The 18,177-nt window shown below is 39.0% G+C and overlaps 1 protein-coding gene across 4 annotated transcripts in view; it reads right to left on the reverse strand.

Annotated features, from left to right (window-relative positions):
- ODAD2 (outer dynein arm docking complex subunit 2) overlaps nt 1–18,177 on the reverse strand; it is a 261,250-nt gene that overhangs the window by 118,387 nt on the left and 124,686 nt on the right. The window contains exon 18 of one of the 4 annotated variants that reach the window (XM_063637277.1): nt 12,510–12,602. The exons of the other annotated variants lie outside the window; for them this stretch is intronic. Within the exon in view, the coding sequence (XP_063493347.1) occupies nt 12,567–12,602 (36 nt within the window). The 3' untranslated portion in view covers nt 12,510–12,566. Of the gene's footprint in view, nt 1–12,509; nt 12,603–18,177 lie in introns of those variants that run through there. 4 annotated transcript variants of the gene reach the window in all.

Consider the following 18,177-nt stretch of genomic DNA (forward strand, 5'->3'; position numbering starts at 1 on the left):
TCAGAAGATCCTGGAGTCAGATGTCCACCTTCTCTGAGGTTGTAGGGGGTGAGTGTAATGTCCACCAATTACTCAGCTCTATCACTTTCTCAAATAATAATCATTCACATCTTTTGCATCCCAACGGTGTATCAGGCATGGTACTGTGCACTTCACATAAGTTATTTCAGTTAAACCTCACAGGAATCATGCAAAGTGGGTATTATTTCCATTTTAGATTTTTAAAAGTGAGGCTCAAAGAGGTTGAACCTTATTAACAAGATTGTATCCCTCATGAAGGTAGGTACCATGTCTTACTCAACTGAGTGATCATTAGAAACTGTAAATCTGATGATCCCATCTCCATACTCACCAAATTCTTCCACAGCTCCCCTTGCCCTTAGGATAAAATTCAAACCCACAACGTTGTTTGCAAACCCTTCAAGGTGCACCCCTGGTTTATCTCTCCAGCCTCAGCTTCCCTGCCTTGACACCTCTTCTCCAACCTCCCCCCATACACCCTGAGCCAGTGGCTCCCTATATGAGCTAATAATAGGAACTCTGGCACTCATTCCCTGAGAATGTGATTCATTAAGTCTGGGTGGGGTCCATTAAAATATTTGTATTTTTAAAAACTCTCCAGCCAGTATTGGGAACACTACTTTATGAATTAGTCCTTCAGGTTTCATGTCCTCAAATGTGCATGTCTCCACAAGTCTGCACAAACACTTTCTGTCTATCTTCCTCTTAGCTTGGGAATTCCTACACATCTTCAGCTGCCAACTAAGGTATGCTTTTCTTCAGGAAACCTTTCCTGAACCTCAAGTGTGGGTTAAGCAGCATCTTCCATAATACCTGGTTCTTCTGTATTACAGCACCTATCACTCCATGTAGTTGTGGTTTCTTTGTCTTTGACCCTGAACTGTAAGTTCCAGGAGGGTTAGGACTCTTTCTGTCTCATTCATTTTTGTATGCCTGGTTTCTAGCAGTTAGCAGATACTCAATTAATATTCATTGAATTTGATTGTTTGCAAACTCGTAGCCTTAAAAGAAAGCTTTCACTGTGGGTGCAACAAACCAAACTAAACTCCTACTAAATGGTGAAGGCAGGACACGAGTCAGGTTCTACCCAAGTATGAGGGCGAAGCCACCTTCTCTCTGTAACACGTTGCCTTACCTGCTTGCTGAGAGAAGTGACAGCAGCAATATTGGAGGGCTGGTTCTCAATACTAAATCTAAATACAATTTCTGATAGTTAGGACATACTTCTAAATTCTGATGTATTCATAAGCTTATTTGGAAAATAGTTAATTGACGTTCTTTGTAAAATTCTACAATAAAGATTTTTATGTAATACTAAAGAAATGATTATATTTTCAATTGTCTTCTATACTGTCACTTTATTACACTTCTATGCATTAGGATGCTCTCAAATCAAAATACTATAAACATGAATGTATTAACCTTGAAATATCCAACACTATTTAATCCTAATTACCCTTTGAGGCAGTTAGTGGTGGTAGTTGGAGCAGTAGTATTTGCATGTCATAGATGAAGAAAACCCAGAGGAATAAATTAATATGTAAAAGGTAAAATGACAGAGTGGCAGAAGCAGGATTTGATTCCAGATCTGTCTGTCCCCAGAGCCCCCTCACAATATTGTGATTTGTAAATTCTAACCATATACTTGGCTCAAATGAGGCCATGCACATGTAAATTCAAAAGCAAAAACAGGGGCTCTTAGAATTTCAGGGGACTTCAAAAGCATAGCCCCAAAGCTCAACTTTTCCAAGGATCATCTTGGTCCAATTGTGTTCCTATGAAGGGATACTTTATAAATTACTGGATAATGTATAAACATGATAAGTTTATTTGGCTTATGGTTCTGCAGGCTTTACAAGAAACATGGTGCCAGCATCTGCTTCTGGTGAGGGCCTCAGGAAGTTTCCACTCATGGTGGAAGGTGAAAGGAAGCAGGCATCACATGGTAAAAGGAAGGAAGCAAGAGAGGGGAGGGAGGTGCCAGACTTTTTAAAAGACTTTTAACAATCAGTTCTGGTGGGAACTAATAGACCAAGAAGAACTCACTCATTACGAAGCTGGCACAAAGGCGTTCATAAGGGATCAGCTCCCATGACCCAAACTCCTCCCATTAGGCACCACTCCAACACTGGGGATCAAATTTCAACATGCGATTTGGAGGGGAAAATATCCGAACTATCTCAATGATGTTATAGATGTCAATAGTCTCATACATTTGTCAATAACAAAATCACAGAACTTTTTTTTTTCTCAAGAAAAACGGGAGGAATTCTGGACAGATGATAGTGGCAAAGTGTTTGAATCTTACTCTTCCTATGAAAACAGTGCAGATAGTAGAGCAAAACAAAAAACACAATGGACAATATACACCACATGAGGTGAACGAGGTATCCACACTGACCCCAAAGCACAAGCAGACCTGGAGGGACAAACTAGCAACCACAGTGGGAGGGCAGAGGCATTTGTGAAGGTCTTGAGAGCCAAGAAACCCCAAAGGGCCATGAAGTTCTCACTGGAAAGTTCCAGAACAGCAGCAGAAGCAGCTGGGAATTGACTTTTCAGGCTGTGATGAACAGATAAGGCTACAGTGCCATAAAGTCTGAAGGTGCTAAGGCCTGAGTTCCATGAATTCGTAAAACTACAAACTGAAGCCTTTTCTGGGACAAAGCCCTGCACGGAAGAGAAACTACAGGGAATTGCATCATCCAAATTGAGCAAGGCAGAGACACTGGGATGAAGGCCTAAGAAAGTTCAGATAAAAAGAGAGGGTGGAAGCAGAGGGGCCAGAATGCACCCTGCATCACTGTGAAGATGACAATGGAATCCTGGGAATCAAGAAAGTAGCAGTGCCATCCTAGTCCACATCTCCCTTCTAAAAGACCAGGAAAACTCATTTCACTTACAAATGAGCAAGGGCCGGGTGCAGTGGCTTACACTTGTAATCTCATCTCTTTGGAAGGCTGAGGCAGGCGGATCACTTGAGTTCAGGAGGTTGGGACCAGCCTGGCCAACAAAGGGAAATCCCATCTCTACTATAATACAAAAATTAGCTGGTCACGGTGGCATGCACCTGTAATCCCAGCTATTTGGGAGGCTGAGGCATGAGAATCGCTTGAACCTGGGAGGCGGAGGTTGCAGTGAGCTGAGATCACGCCACTGCACTCCAGCCTGGGCAACAGAGCAAGACTCTGTCTCAAAAAGAAAAAAAAAAAAGCAATATAAAAAAGACTCCAGTCAATTTCCATATATAGTCATTATAAGAAATAAAAAATATGAACAGACACTTCTCAAAAGAAGACATTTATGCGGCCAACAAACATATGAAAAAAAGCTCAACATCACTGATTGTTAGAGAAATGCTAATCAAAATCACAATGAGGTATAATCTCATGCCAGTAAGAATGACGATCATTAAAAAGTCAAGGAACAACATGCTCGTGAGTCTGTGGAGAAATAGGAATATTTGTACACTGTTGGTGGGAGTGTAAATTAGTTCGACCATTGTGGAAGACAGTGTGGTGATTCCTCAAGGATCTAGAACTAGAAATACAATTTGACCTGGCCATCCCATTACTGGGTATATACCCAAAGAAATATAAATCATTCTATTATAAAGATACATGCACATATATGTTTATCGCAGCACGATTCACAATAGCAAAGACATGGAATCAACCCAAATGCCCATCAATGATACACTGGATAAAGAAAATATGGTACATATATACACCACAGAATATTATGCAGCCATAAAAAGGAATGAGATAATGTCCTTTGCAGGGACATGGATGAAGCTGGAAGCCATTATCCTCAGCAAACTAACACAGGAACAGAAAATCAAACAACACGTGTTCTCACTCATAAGTGGGAGCTGAACAATGAGAACACATAGACACAGGGAGGGGAATAACACACATTGGGGCCTGTTGGGGCATGGAGGGAGGGAGAGCATCAGGATAAATAACTAAGGCATGCAGGGCTTAATACCTAGGTGATGGGTTAATAGGTGCAGGAAACCACCTTGGCACACATTTACCTATGTAACAAACCTGCACATTCTGCACATGTATCTTGGAACTTAGAATAAAAATAAAATAAAAATAAATAATAAAATAAAATTTCCCTGTAAAAATAAAAAAAGAGAATAAGGAGCAAAAATCACGCTCTTCTGATGAAAGCACATTAGAAAGACATGCCTACAAAACAGATGAAAACTGTAAGATAAAATTTCAATAGGAGCTAAAGGAAAATAAAAAAAGCAATGAAGGAAAAACCTAAATTAGAATTGCTAAAGTTGTAATTAGGTGATTAATTTAAAAAAACAACTTTTTAAAAGACAGATGAAAGACACCCATAAAGAATTAAATATAAAATAAAAATGCATTTTTGAAATGAAGGGTGAACTAGGAGCATAAGAACAAATAAAGATAATGGATAATCTTTTTCAATAGAAGATGTGAAAACTGAAGGGTAATGTAAAAATAGTTAACAAAAAATTCAAGGTAACAAATAGGCAGAGAAGATCTAACACACGTATGTAAGTCTCCAAGAAAGAAAACAAATCTCTACAATAGGGCATATTTAAAAATCTAGAATAAAAAAATCTTTTTCCTGAAATAAATAAAACCTGGGAGTATAATGAAAAGTTATATATTTGGAAAAATTGACCCAGAGTGGGGTAATATAAAGATATATTCTGGTACAACTTCTGGACTTAAAAAAAAAAACATCTATAATCAGCCAAGCAAAAAGACAAGTCACTTTTTTTTTCTTTTCTTTTTTTTTTTTTTGAGATGGAGTTTCACTCTTTTGCCCAGGCTGAAGTGAACTGGCATGATCTCGGCTCACTGCAACCTCCGCCCCCTAGGTTCAAGTGATTCTCCTGGCTAAGCCTCCCGAGTAGCTGGGGTTACAGGTGCATGCAACCATGCCCGGCTAACTTTTGTATTTTTAGTACAGACAGGGTTTCACCATGTAGGCCAGGCTGGTCTCCAACTCTTGATCTCAAGTGATCCACCTGCCTTGGCCTCCCAAAGCGCTAGGATTACAGGCATGAGCCACCATGCCTGGCCGACCAAGTCACTTCTAAGGGAAAGAATAAGACATTATCATTAGACTTTCCACTAGTGATGTTTGATGATGAGGGGAAGGGAGTGACACTTCTAAGCTACTCAAGGAGAGAAAATGCAAATCATTGTTCTAATATTGAGTCAAAATGACCTTCAAAGTAAAATATATTTATATATATATTTATATATATATATAGTTGGAAGTATAAAATTGTATAAACATGGGAGGTTTCCAAGAATGATGTTAACACAGGCTCTTCACTTGAGAATGAATGTCAGATCTCCAAAAAGTTTAGAAGAACATTAACAAAAGGGCTGTCAGTGTCTTAAAATCCTCTATTGGCTTCATTTTTCTTTGGAATAATCATTAGTGTGACATTCAGGCATTTCCCGACCTGGCCCAACCTCAATCTTTTCTCTCCCAATCTTCTCTTTGGCACAGTCCACACTCCAGCCTCCTGGGATACTGTTTCCTAAAGTGCCAGGTTCCTGTACATCTTTGAATCTGTTGTTTTCTTTATTATTATTATTATTATACTTTAAGCTCTAGGGTACATGTGCTAAACATGCAGGTTTGTTACATATGTATGCATGTGCCATGTTGGTGTGCTGCACCCATTAACTCGTCATTTACATGAGGTATATCTCCTAATGCTATCCTCCCCCGTCCCTCCACCCCATGACAGGCCCTGGTGTGTGATGTTCCCCTTCCTGTGTCCAAGTGTTCTCATTGTTCACTTGCCACCTATGAGTGAGAACATGTGGTGTTTGGTTTTTTGTCCTTGAGATAGTTTGCTGAGAATGATGGTTTCCAGCTTCATCCATCTCCCTAAAAAGGACATGAACTCATCCTTTTTTATGGCTGTGTAGTATTCCATGGTGTATATGTGCCACATTTTCTTAATCCAGTGTATCACTGATGGACATTTGGGTTGGTTCCAAGTCTTTGCTATTGTGAATAGTGCTGCAATAAACATACGTATGCATGTGTCTTTATAGCAACATGATTTATAATCCTTTGGGTATATACCCAGTAATGGGATGGCTAGGTCAAATGGTATTTCTAGTTCTAGATCCTTGAGGAATTGCCACACTGTCTTCCACAATGGTTGAACTAGTTTACAGTCCCACCAACAGTGTAAAAGTGTTCCTATTTCTCCACATCCTCTCCTGTTGTTTCCTGACTTTTTAATGATTGCCATTCTAACTGGTGTGAGATGGTATCTTATTGTGGTTTTGATTTGCATTTCTCTGATGGCCAGTGATGATGAGCATTTTTTCATGTGTCTGTTGGCTGCATAAATGTCTTCTTTTGAGAAGTGTCTGTTCATATCCTTCACCCATTTTTTGATGGGGTTGCTTGCTTTTTTCTTGTAAATTTGTTTGAGTTCTTTTTAGACTCTGGATATTAGCCCTTTGTCAGATGAGTAGATTGAAAAAATTTTCTCCCATTCTGTAGGTTGCCTGTTCACTCTCATAGTAGTTTCTTTTGCTGTGCAGAAGCTCTTTAGTTTAATTAGATCCCATTTGTCAATTTTGGCTTTTGTTGCCATTGCTTTTGGTGTTTTAGACATGAAGTCCTTGCCCATGCCTATGTCCTGAATGGTATTGCCTAGGTTTTCTTCTAGGGTTTGTATGGTTTTAGGTCTAACATTTAAGTCTTTAATCCATCTTGAATTAATTTTTGTATAAGGTGTAAGGAAAGGATCCAGTTTCAGCTTTCTACATATGGCTAGCCAGTTTTCCCAGCACCAAATAGGGAACCCTTTCCTCATTGCTTGTTTTTGTCAGGTTTCTCAAAGATCAGATAGTTATAGATGTGTGGTATTATTTCTGAGGGCTCTGTTGTGTTCCATTGCTCTATATCTCTGTTTTGGTACCAGTACCATGCAGTTTTGATTACTGTAGCCTTGTAGTATAGGTTGAAGTCATGTAGCGTGATGCCTGCAGCTTTGTTCTTTGGGCTTAGGATTGTCTTGGCAATGCAGGCTCTTTTTGGGTTCCATATGAACTTTAGTGTAGTTTTTTCCAATTCTGTGAAGAAAGTCATTGGTAGCTTGATGGGGATGGTATTAAATCTATAAATTACCTTGGGCAGTATGGCCATTTTCAAGATATTGATTCTTCCTATCCATGAGCATGGAATGTTCTTCCATTTGTTTGTGTCCTCTTTTATTTCATTGAGCAGTAGTTTGTAGTTCTCCTTGAAGAGGACCTTCACATCCCTTGTAAGTTGGATTCCTAGGTATCTTATTCTCTTTGAAGCAATTGTGAATGGGAGTTCACTCATGATTTGGCTCTCTGTTTGTCTGTTTTTGGTGTAGAAGAATGCTTGTGATTTTTGCACATTGATTTTGTATCCTGAGACTTTGCTGAAGTTGCTTATCAGCTTAAGGAGATTTGGGGCGGAGACGATGGGGTTTTCTAAATATACAGTCATGTCATCTGCAAACAGGGACAATTTGACTTCCTCTTTTCCTAATTGAATACCCTTTATTTCTTTCTCCTGCCTGATTGCCCTGGCCAGAACTTCCAGCACTATGTTGAATAGGAGTGGTGAGAGAGGGCATTCCTGTCTTGTGCCAGTTTTCAAAGGGAATGCTTCCAGTTTTTGTCCATTCAGTATGATACTGGCTGTGGGTTTTTCATAAATAGCTCTTATTATTTTGAGATATGTCCCATCAATATCTAATTTATTGAAGTTTTTAGCATGAAGGGCTGTTGAATTTTGTCAAAGGCCTTTTCTGCATCTATTGAGATAATCATGTGGTTTTTGTCTTTGGTTCTGTTTATATGCTGGATTACGTTTATTGATTTGCATATGTTGAACCAGCCTTGCATCCCAGGGATGAAGCCCACTTGATCATGGTGGATAAGCTTTTTGATGTGCTGCTGGATTCAGTTTGCCAGTATTTTACTGAGGATTTTTGCATCGATGTTCATCAGGGATATTGGTCTAAAATTCTCTTTTTTTGTTGTGTCTCTGCCAGGCTTTGGTAACAGGATGATGCTGGCCTCATAAAATGAGTTAGGGAGGATTCCCTCTTTTTCTATGGATTGGAATAGTTTCAGAAGGAATGGTACCAGCTCCTCCTTGTACCTCTGGTAGAATCTGGCTGTGAATCTGCCTGATCCTGGACTTTTTTTTGATTGGTAGGCTATTAATTATTGCCTCAATTTCAGAGCCTGTTATTGGTCTATTGAGGGATTCAACTTCTTTCTGGTTTAGTCTTGGGAGGGTGTATGTTTCCAGGAATTTATCCATTTCTTCTAGATTTTCAAGTTTATTTGCGTAGAGGTGTTTATAGTATTCTGTGATGGTAGTTTGTGTTTCTGTGGGATCGGTGGTGATATCCCCTTTATCATTTTTTATTGTGTCTATTTGATTCTTCTCTCTTTTCTTCATTATTAGTCTTGCTAGTGATCTATCAATTTTGTTGATCTTTTCAAAAAACCAGCTCCTGGATTCATTGATTTTTTGAAGGGTTTTTTGTGTCTCTATTTCCTTCAGTTCTGCTCTGATCTCAGTTATTTCTTGCCTTCAGCTAGCTTTTGAATGTGTTTGCTCTTGCTTCTCTAGTTCTTTCAATTGTGATGTTAGGGTGTCTATTTTAGATCTTTCCTGCTTTCTCTTGTGGGCATTTAGTGCTATAAATTTCCCTCTACACACTGCTTTAAATGTGTCCCAGAGATTATCATATGTTGTATCTTTGTTCTCATTGGTGTCAAAGAACATCTTTATTTCTGCCTTCATTTTGTTATCTACCCAGTAGTCATTCAGGAGCAGGTTGTTCAGTTTCCATGTAGTTGAGCAGTTTTGAGTGAGTTTCTTAATCCTGAGTTCTAGTTTGATTGCACTGTGGTCTGAGAGATAGTTTGTTATAATTTCTGTTCTTTTACATTTGCTGAGGAGTGCTTTACTTCCAGCTATGTGGTCAATTTTGGAATAAGTGCGATGTGGTGCTGAGAAGAATGCATATTCTGTTGATTTGGGGTGGAGAGTTCTGTAGATGTCTATTAGGTCCACTTGGTGCAGAGCTGAATTCAATTCCTGGATATCCTTGTTAATTTTCTGTCTCGCTGATCTGTCTAATGTTGATGGTGGGGTGTTAAAAGTCTCCCATTGATCGCGCCACTGCACTCCAGCCTGGGTGAAAGAGCGAGACTCCGTCTCAAAAAAAAAAAAAAAGTCTCCCATTATTATTGTGTGGGAGTCTCAGTCTCTTTGTAGGTCTCTAAGGACTTGCTTTATGAGTCTGGGTGCTCCTGTATTGGGTGCATCTATATTTAGGATAGTTAGCTCTTCTTGTTGAATTGATCCCTTTACCATTAAGTAATGGCCTTCTTTGTCTCTTTTGATCTTTGTTGGTTTAAAGTCTGTTTTATCAGAGACTAGGATTGCAACCCCTGCCTTTTTTTGTATTCCATTTGCTTGGTAGATCTTCCTCCATCCCTTTATTTTGAGCCTATGTGTGTCTCTGCACGTGAGATGGGTCTCCTGAATACAGCACACTGATGAATCTTGACTCTTTATCCAATTTGCCAGTCTGTGTCTTCTAATTGGAGCATTTAGCCCATTTACATTTAAGGTTAAATAGGTGTGAATTTGATCCTGTCATTATGATGTTAGCTGGTTATTTTGGTCATTAGTTGATGCAGTTTCTTCCTAGTATTGGTGGTCTTTATAATTTGGCATGTTTTTGCAGTGGCTGGTACCAGTTGTTCCTTTCCATGTTTAGTGCTTCCTTCAGGAGCTCTTGTAGGGAAGGCCTGGTGGTGACAAAATCTCTCAGCATTTGCTTGTCTGTAAGGATTTTATTTCTCCTTCACTTATGAAGCTTAGTTTGACTGGATATGAAATTCTGGGTTGAAAATTCTTTTCTTTAAGAATGTTGAATATTGGCCTCCACTCTCTTTTGGCTTGTAGGGTTTCTGCAGGGAGATCCACTGTTAGTCTGATGGGTTTCCCTTTGTGTGTAACCCGATCTTTCTCTCTGGCTGCCCTTAACATTTTTTCCTTCATTTCAACTTTGGTGAATCTGGGAATTATGTGTCTTGGAGTTGCTCTTCTCAAGGAGAATCTTTGTGGCATTCTCTGTATTTCCTGAATTTGAATGTTGGCCTGCCTTGCTGGGTTGGGGAATTTCTCCTGGATAATATCCTGCAGAGTGTTTTGCAACTTGGTTCCATTCTCCCCATCACTTTCAGATACACCAATCAGACGTAGATTTGGTCTTTTCACATAGTCCCATATTTCTTGGAGGCTTTGTTTGTTTATTTTTACTCTTTTTTCTTTAAACTTCTCTTCTTGCTTCATTTCATTCATTTGATCTTCAATCACTGACACCCTTTCTTCCAGTTGATCTAATCAGCTGCTAAAGCTTGTGCATTCGTCATGTAGTTCTCGTGCCATGGTTTTCAACTCCATCAGGTCATTTAAGGACTTCTCTACACTGGTTATTCTAGTTAGCCATTCATCTAATCTTTTTTCAAAGTTTTTAGCTTCTTTGTGATGGTTCAAACTTCCTCCTTTAGCTCGGAGAGGTTTGATCGTCTGAAGCCTTCTTCTCTCAACTCGTCAGTCATTCTCCGTCCAGCTTTGTTCCCTTGCTGGCAAGGAACTGCGTTCCTTTGGAGGGGGAGAGGCACTCTGATTTTTAGAATTTTCAGCTTTTCTGCTCTGTTTTTTCCCCATCTTTGTGGTTTTATCTACCTTTGGTCTTTGATGATGGTGACGTACAGATGGGGTTTTGGTGTGAATGTCCTTTCTGTTTGTTAGTTTTGGTGGTTCTAAGATGGCTGAATAGGAACAGCTCTAGTCTACAGCTCCCAGTGTGAGTGACACAGAAGACGAGTGATTTCTGCATTTCCAGCTGAGGTACCAGGTTCATCTCACTGAGGCTTGTCGGACAGTGGCTGCAGGACAGTGGGTGCAGCCCACTGAGCATGAGCCAAAGCAGAGCAAGGCATTGCCTCACCCGGGAAGCACAAGGGGTCAGGGAATTCCCTTTCCTAGCCAAGGAAAGCTGTGACAGATGGCACCTGGAAAATCGGGCCACTCCCACCCTAATACTGTGCTTTTCCAATGTTCTTAGCAAATGGCACACCAGGAGATTATATCCCGTGCCTGGTTTGGGAGGTTCCCACACCCACAGAGCCTCACTCATTGCTGGCACAGCGGTCTGAGATCGAATTGCAACATGGCAGCAAGGCTGGTGGAGGGGCGCCCACCATTGCTGAGGCTTGAGTAGGTAAACAAAGAGGCCGGGAAGCTTGAACTGCATGGAGCCCACCGCAGCTCAAGGAGCCTGCCTGTCTCTGTAGATTCCATGTCTGGAGGCAGGGCATAGCCGAACAAAAGGCAGCAGAAACCTCTGTAGACTTAAATGTCCCTGTTGGACAGCTTTGAAGAGAGTGGTGGTTCTCCCAGCATGGAGTTTGAGATCTAAGAACGGACAGACTGCCTCCTCCAGTGAGTCCCTGACTCCCGAGTAGCGTAACTGGGAGGCACCCCCCAGTAGGGGCAGACTGACACCTCACACGGCCGGGTACCTCTCTGAGATGAAGCCTCCAGAGGAACGATCAGGCAGCAACATTTGCTGTTCAGCAATATTCACTGTTCTGCAGTCTCCACTGCTGATACCCAGGCAGACAGGGTCTGGAGTGGACCTCCAGCAAACTCCAACAGACCTGCAGCTGAGGGTCCTGACTGTTGGAAGGAAAACTAACGAATCTGTTATTTTCTTTACTGGGAGTCCCTTTCGAACCCCCACAAACTCCTACTTAGCCCTGCAAACTCTAACTCAACTTTTAATAGCAGCCAATTATTTGCTTAGGGCTCAATTATGGGCAACGAGGTCTGAGATGACGTCTCTGATGAATCCTCTGGGAGTTCTCCTACTTATAGGCAGGAATCATCACAGGTCACACCAAGGAACGGCAAAATACAAAGGAAAATATCCGGGATCAGCTACACTTTGGTTTGTCCGAGCATACTTTCCGTGTTACAACTTATCTCCTCTATACGCATGTTCCCTGATGGACTTCTTGAGCTGCAGAATTGACTAATCCTAAAATCTGATGTGGTCATTCACAGCTAAAGGCATCTGCAGCCTTTTGTTCTTCATGTTGTAATAATTTTCTTACAGATACTTCCCCCATTAATTCTTGAGCTCTTACAGGACAAAGAGACTCAGTCTTCTTGTTCTTTGATTCTCCCTTGGGATATAGGCTCATGTTTATCACTCAGTGAACATTCAATAAATATTTGTTGAATTGTGAAAAATAAAAAAGGGGGTTTTAACTTTAAGATACTTAGCCACAGTTACAAACACTTAAAAGGAACAGAATATTAGCTATGTCTGATGGAATATAAATTGATGAGATCAGTTCAACAAGCCAAATTCCAAATCAGTTTTGCTCCTCCAGAGTTGACCTCACAGCGACTACTGACTTCCCAATTCTCTGGTTGCTTCATCAGTAGAGACGATCAGCCACAGCACTGGGGCCATACTGGGAAAAATGACAAAAGTGATCACATCTGCCTCTGATCCAAGAACTTCCTAAGGTGCATGGTATGAGATATCAGGAGCCAAAGTCCTCGTGAGATCATGGGCACAGCTCAACAGGGTCCCATAAGATTCCTAATGGCTCCCAATCTGTGGGGCAGGGAAACGTTAGGCTCAAAACCCTGCAGGTCCCTACGAAGTTTGTTTGTTTTGAAGGTGAGATTTCTTTCTTTTCTTTTCTTTTTTCCTTTTTAGATTTAAAGATTTTAAACATATTACGTCTTGCCTCGCATAGTTTCTATGGAAAGGGAGGCAGTATATCTGAGGATGGAAAAAGTAATTATTCTGCCAAAACTGTCTTTCACTAATGCTGAACGACTGGGCAAATTCACCACATTTTCCACCTTCTCACATGTCTTTAAAACCTAGTCGTTGCCAGTGTCACCACTGGTACAATATCGGTTATGCACAATTCAAATGTTCATCTGTAATGGCAAAACCCTTAATAATAACAATGATAGTAAAAATAACAGGCTAAATTTTGCAATTTATAAAGGACTTCCACATGCATTATCTCATATGATCTTCACAACGTTGTCTTAAGGGGGCATGAAATTTTTGTTCTATAGACACAAAGGCTTGAGGTTCATGTATAGTTAGTGACAAAACAAAAAACTTAGATTTTCTGAAATCTTGTTTAACATTTTTTCACTATATACTGTGCACTTAAGACTTGAAAGCACCAACAATTATTTATTAAATTAAATCTAGTTCATACAGAATCAAAAGAAACTTCATTACTTAGGAGATTAGTAATTTTTAAAAAAGATGAAGTTATTTTACCAAGATCATTCCCTAAGACAAACAAAAACAGTCATTGAAAAAGAGAATATGAAATGCCTTTATAATGGCACTAAAGTAAAGGTTGGATGCTTAAATAAATAGGAAAAGGTGTCAAGTTCAAAGTAAACAAAATCAAAGAATGCACAAATAAGATGAAAAATATAAAACAGCAAATACATTTGGTTAAAATTCAGCTAATGGGAAAAATATTAAGACATTATTTGCAGATTAATGTATAAAACAGAAAACTGGGTGTTTTGGTGTAAAGCAATTAAATTAATGGGTATGAAATTCCTTCTCTTGCCTCCAGCAAAAAGCACTGGCAGTTTTCTGATGAGGTGAGATATACATAATGCAACTTTAAAGCACATACAAGGCAAGCGTAACATGACTCAAGACAAAAATTTTTAACCAGAAGAGCTATAAAAACACCACTCTGGGCCATATAGAGACCACAGGATGCATAATATATTATTTGAAAATGATTTTAAAATAGCACATCACATACAAAAAAATTTTTTAATCCTACACTCACATTAGAATAGCATGTCAGAGAAGTGAATACTGAACAGGCAAATCTTGTCCTCAAAGTATATTTAATAAATTAAATCCTTTAAAAATTCCCACTACAGCCTATATATCCTCAAGCACAGAGTTTGTTTGTGTTCCTCTATCACAATAAGATCCTTGTTCTGTTCCCAGTAGTTAACAAATCCAACAACTTAAAAAAAAAATTATTGCTGATTTAGACTTACCTTACCCTACCAAATGTAGTACTTCAAAAATCAAAATTAGAATATCAATTATTACCCTTGTCCTTGTGAACTGAAGGAAAGGAAAATCAGCTTGGGTAAAAGAAATGATGCCGTCATAGTCTAGATTTACATAACAAAAAAATGCATTACGTGTTGAGGGTAGCTTTAACGAATTGAATCACAAGAAAAGCAAAAAATAAATGGAATGGTTGATTTGTTTCTGCTTCTCTAGCCTGATTTGAGATAATTTTCTTAAATATCACAGATAAGTGTGATTTTTCCATTTTACCATGCCCTGGGTTGATTCTGCTTTAGATGCAGTATTCCATTTATGAGGAGGTCTAAATTGTGAGGTACCACTGTGTAACCAGAGGCTTACAGAGTTAATTACATGACATTCTTAACCAATGATGTATTTGGAAGAACTCTATAACAAGTATAAGGTGCTAAACAAATGTAAGTAATATATTATCATAAAATAGCTATTATTTATAAAGCTATGTGTGTATATCTATGCATATGTCTTTTATATAGGAATATATGTATATATTAAAGACTTTAAAATGTATATATATTTAAATGTCTTTCCTGCTTATACTCAGTAACCCACAGATTAAGAAGAGAAAAGTAATTTCCTGTTCAGATTCAGACAGATGCTTCTAAACAGTAAGTTGTACGGATTAGGCTAAGAACAACACTTGAAACCATAATTATAAGAAAAAAATCTAACTATATGATGTATTACACTCCAAAAACAGGGAGTCTTCAATTTATGAAGAGATTGTTTTCCAAAAGTTTACTTGTTGGATCTGTTACATACATTTTTCTGTAGCTACGTGGTTATCTTCCCAACTTGGTAGATAAGAGTCTACTAACTCATAATGAATATAAAATATAGCATTATATTAACTGTAACTAATCTTAATCTTTATGAATGCTCTCCTAATATTCCAAGCCAGCTGTCTTGTCCCCTCATCCTTTCTGCTGTGTACCTTTAGCCAATTTTCATATTAAATAGTTTGCATAGGCCTACTCTCTCATTTATCGAAGTTCCTCTGAAAATACAGAGTTTAATGCAGAATTCCAGATGTGGTCCGACAAGAGCAGAGTGTAGTGGAATTCTTATCTTCTGTGATCTAGACATGGTAGTTCTGCTGGTGTGGCAAACTCCATGAGCTATTTCAGCTTCATGTTACTCTATTTGTTCACATTAAGCTTTAAAGTCAGCTGAAATCCCTGTATCTTCAACAAGTGAATTACTATACAGCCAGGACTCCCCTGTCCTGCCTTTACTGGATTTCTAGCTACTCTTTATTGCATTAATTAAGTTGAACAATTTTCATATAAAAGAGAATCTTTTAGATGTAAATTTCACCTCGTGAAACTTTTCTAAATCTATGTAATACTTAGAGAAACCAGTTGAGATATCTGGATGTCTTGAAGTAAATAATTTATCTGAGCATTCTTATGTCTAAAAAAATTCCTTTGGGAGGCAGAAAATACAGTTTTCAAGACAGTGGTTCTCAAATTTTACTTTATATTGGAATTACCTGGAGAGTTTTTAAAAATTCCTAAGTTCAAATGCTATGGTTTGAATGTTTATGTCCCCTCCAAAATTCATGTGTTGAAACTTAATTGCCAATGTAATAATATTAAGATGTGAGACCTTCAGGAGATGATTAAGTCATGAGGATGGAGCTCTAGTGAGTTGAATGAATGCCTTTATAAAAGAGGTTACACATAGCAAGAGGCCCTATTGCCCTTCCCCGTTCTGCCATGTGAGGATACAGCAACCAAGTGCCATCTTGGAAGCAGAGAGCAGCCCTCACCAGACACCAATGCCAGTGCCTTGATCTTGGACTTCCCAGCCTCCAGAATTGTAAGAAATAAATTTCTGTTCTTTATAAATTATCCAGTCTGTGGTATTTTGTTATAGGAACACAAATAGATCAAGTCACCCAAGTTGCGCCAATACCAATTGATTCAGAATGTATTCATTGGTGGGTGGGAATGGAAGCCAGCATCATAAAGATTTCTACGTGAACCCAATGTTTGGAAACTACTGGCTTAAGAGTAAGTCCCATAGTGAAAAAATTTGGGAGCACACCCCAGCATCCATCACTATCAGCAATGTGGCTTTCAGCATACTACTTAACTTCTCTAAGCTTCAATTTCCTCATCTGTAAAATGGAGCTAATAAGATTTTACTCTTCAGGATTGTTAAAAGGATACATATTAAGCATATAGCAAGATGTCTGGTATATGTTAATACTGTTTTTTATTATTATTTTTAGAAAGTATGTGTTACCAATAGTTTACATAACTAAAATAATCAATCTAATGAATAACCACTTGAAATTTATTTGATTCCACGTCATTAACCCTTATGAATGTGTTCAAAATATATAACTCAGGTAACAACAAACATTGTACTGTATATTCAATGCCACTTTAAAACCCAAAGAAGGCCAGGAGTGGTGGCTTATGCCTATAATCCCAGCACATTGGGAGGCCAAGGTGGGAGAATTGAGACCAGCCTGGGCAACATAGCAAGACTTCTGCTTCTACAAAAAAAAAAAAATTAAAAATTAACTGGGCATGGTGGCATGCACTTGTAGTCCCACTTACTTGGGAGGCTGAGGTGGGAGGATCACTTGAGCCCAGGAGTTTGAGGCTGCAGTGAGCTATAATCACACCATTGCACTCCAACCTGGGCAACAGAGCAAAATCCTGTCTCAAAAAAACAGTAAAAAGAATGAGCTGGCAAAAATACATCCTTGACTATTATTAGATAATAATTCTATGTTCATACAACTAAAACCACTTTTATTCATTAATTCTTTTGGTAAATTAGGAGCCTCAGAAATATAACTTACTATGTGTTGTACATTGTGAGATTCAAAAATATATAAAACCTTGATTAGTGATTCTCAGCTCTGGTTTCACATTATAATTACTTGGGGTGATTTCTTAGAAATATGAATGCTCAAACTGGGCATGGTGGCTCACACCTGTAATCCTTTTGAGAGGTTGAAGTGGGCAGATTGCTTGAGCCCAGAAGTTCGAGACCAGACTGGGCAACATGGTGAAACCCTTTCTCTCCTGAAAGTAAAAAAAACATTAGCTGGGCATGGTGGCATGTGCCTGCAGTCCCAGCTGCTCAGGAGGCTGAGGTGGGAGGATCACTTGAGCCCAGGAGACAGAGGCTGCATTGAGCCACAATTGCCCCATAGCACTCCAGCCTGGGTGACAGAGTGAGACCTTGTCTCAAAAAAAAAAAAAAGAAAGAAATATGAACGCTTAGATCTCATTCTCAATGATACAGATTTATTGAACAGGGATAGGATTCTGGAATAAAAATTTTTTTAAGCTCTGAAGTTTATTTTAATGTGTAGCCAGGGTAGAGGATTACCTATCTGGATAATTTCCAAAATATGTTGCTGTTACCTCCAAAATTATAGCATAGTGTCAACAAGTGCATATGTTTAGTTTAAGAATAAACAGAGGGGAAGCATGTCTGAAATGGTGGAATAGTGACCTCCAAAAATCTTACCCTCCAAAACAAAAAGAACACTGGCAAAAAGTGGTAAAAATCAACATTTTCCAGAACTCTCAAATTTAATAAAAGGCTTGCAACAAACAGCATCTATTCAAGAAAAATGCCTGAATCTCAGTAAGAAAAGTGAGCTTTGTGGTATTTTAACTTTCTCTATTGCAGTCTCCCTCTCTCCAGCTCCACAGTAGCCTTGAAGATCAGCAACCTTGCAACTGTGGAATCTGGAGAAATCTGCAGCCTACAAACCATAGGAGGGACAGAATGGGTTTGAAGCCCCCCAAAAGCTCCATTCTAAAAACTGCCTGTATGGCAATTCCTAGGAAAAGCACCAATCACAAGCCTTGTCTTTACTTGACCTAAGACTTCACACAGTGAGTAAAGTCTTATCCCTAGAGTGTTTGTTATACAAAATCAGTGGCAATTAT

Source organism: Symphalangus syndactylus, chromosome 4, assembly GCF_028878055.3.
Source record: "Symphalangus syndactylus isolate Jambi chromosome 4, NHGRI_mSymSyn1-v2.1_pri, whole genome shotgun sequence".
NCBI classification, from domain to species: Eukaryota; Metazoa; Chordata; class Mammalia; order Primates; family Hylobatidae; genus Symphalangus; species Symphalangus syndactylus.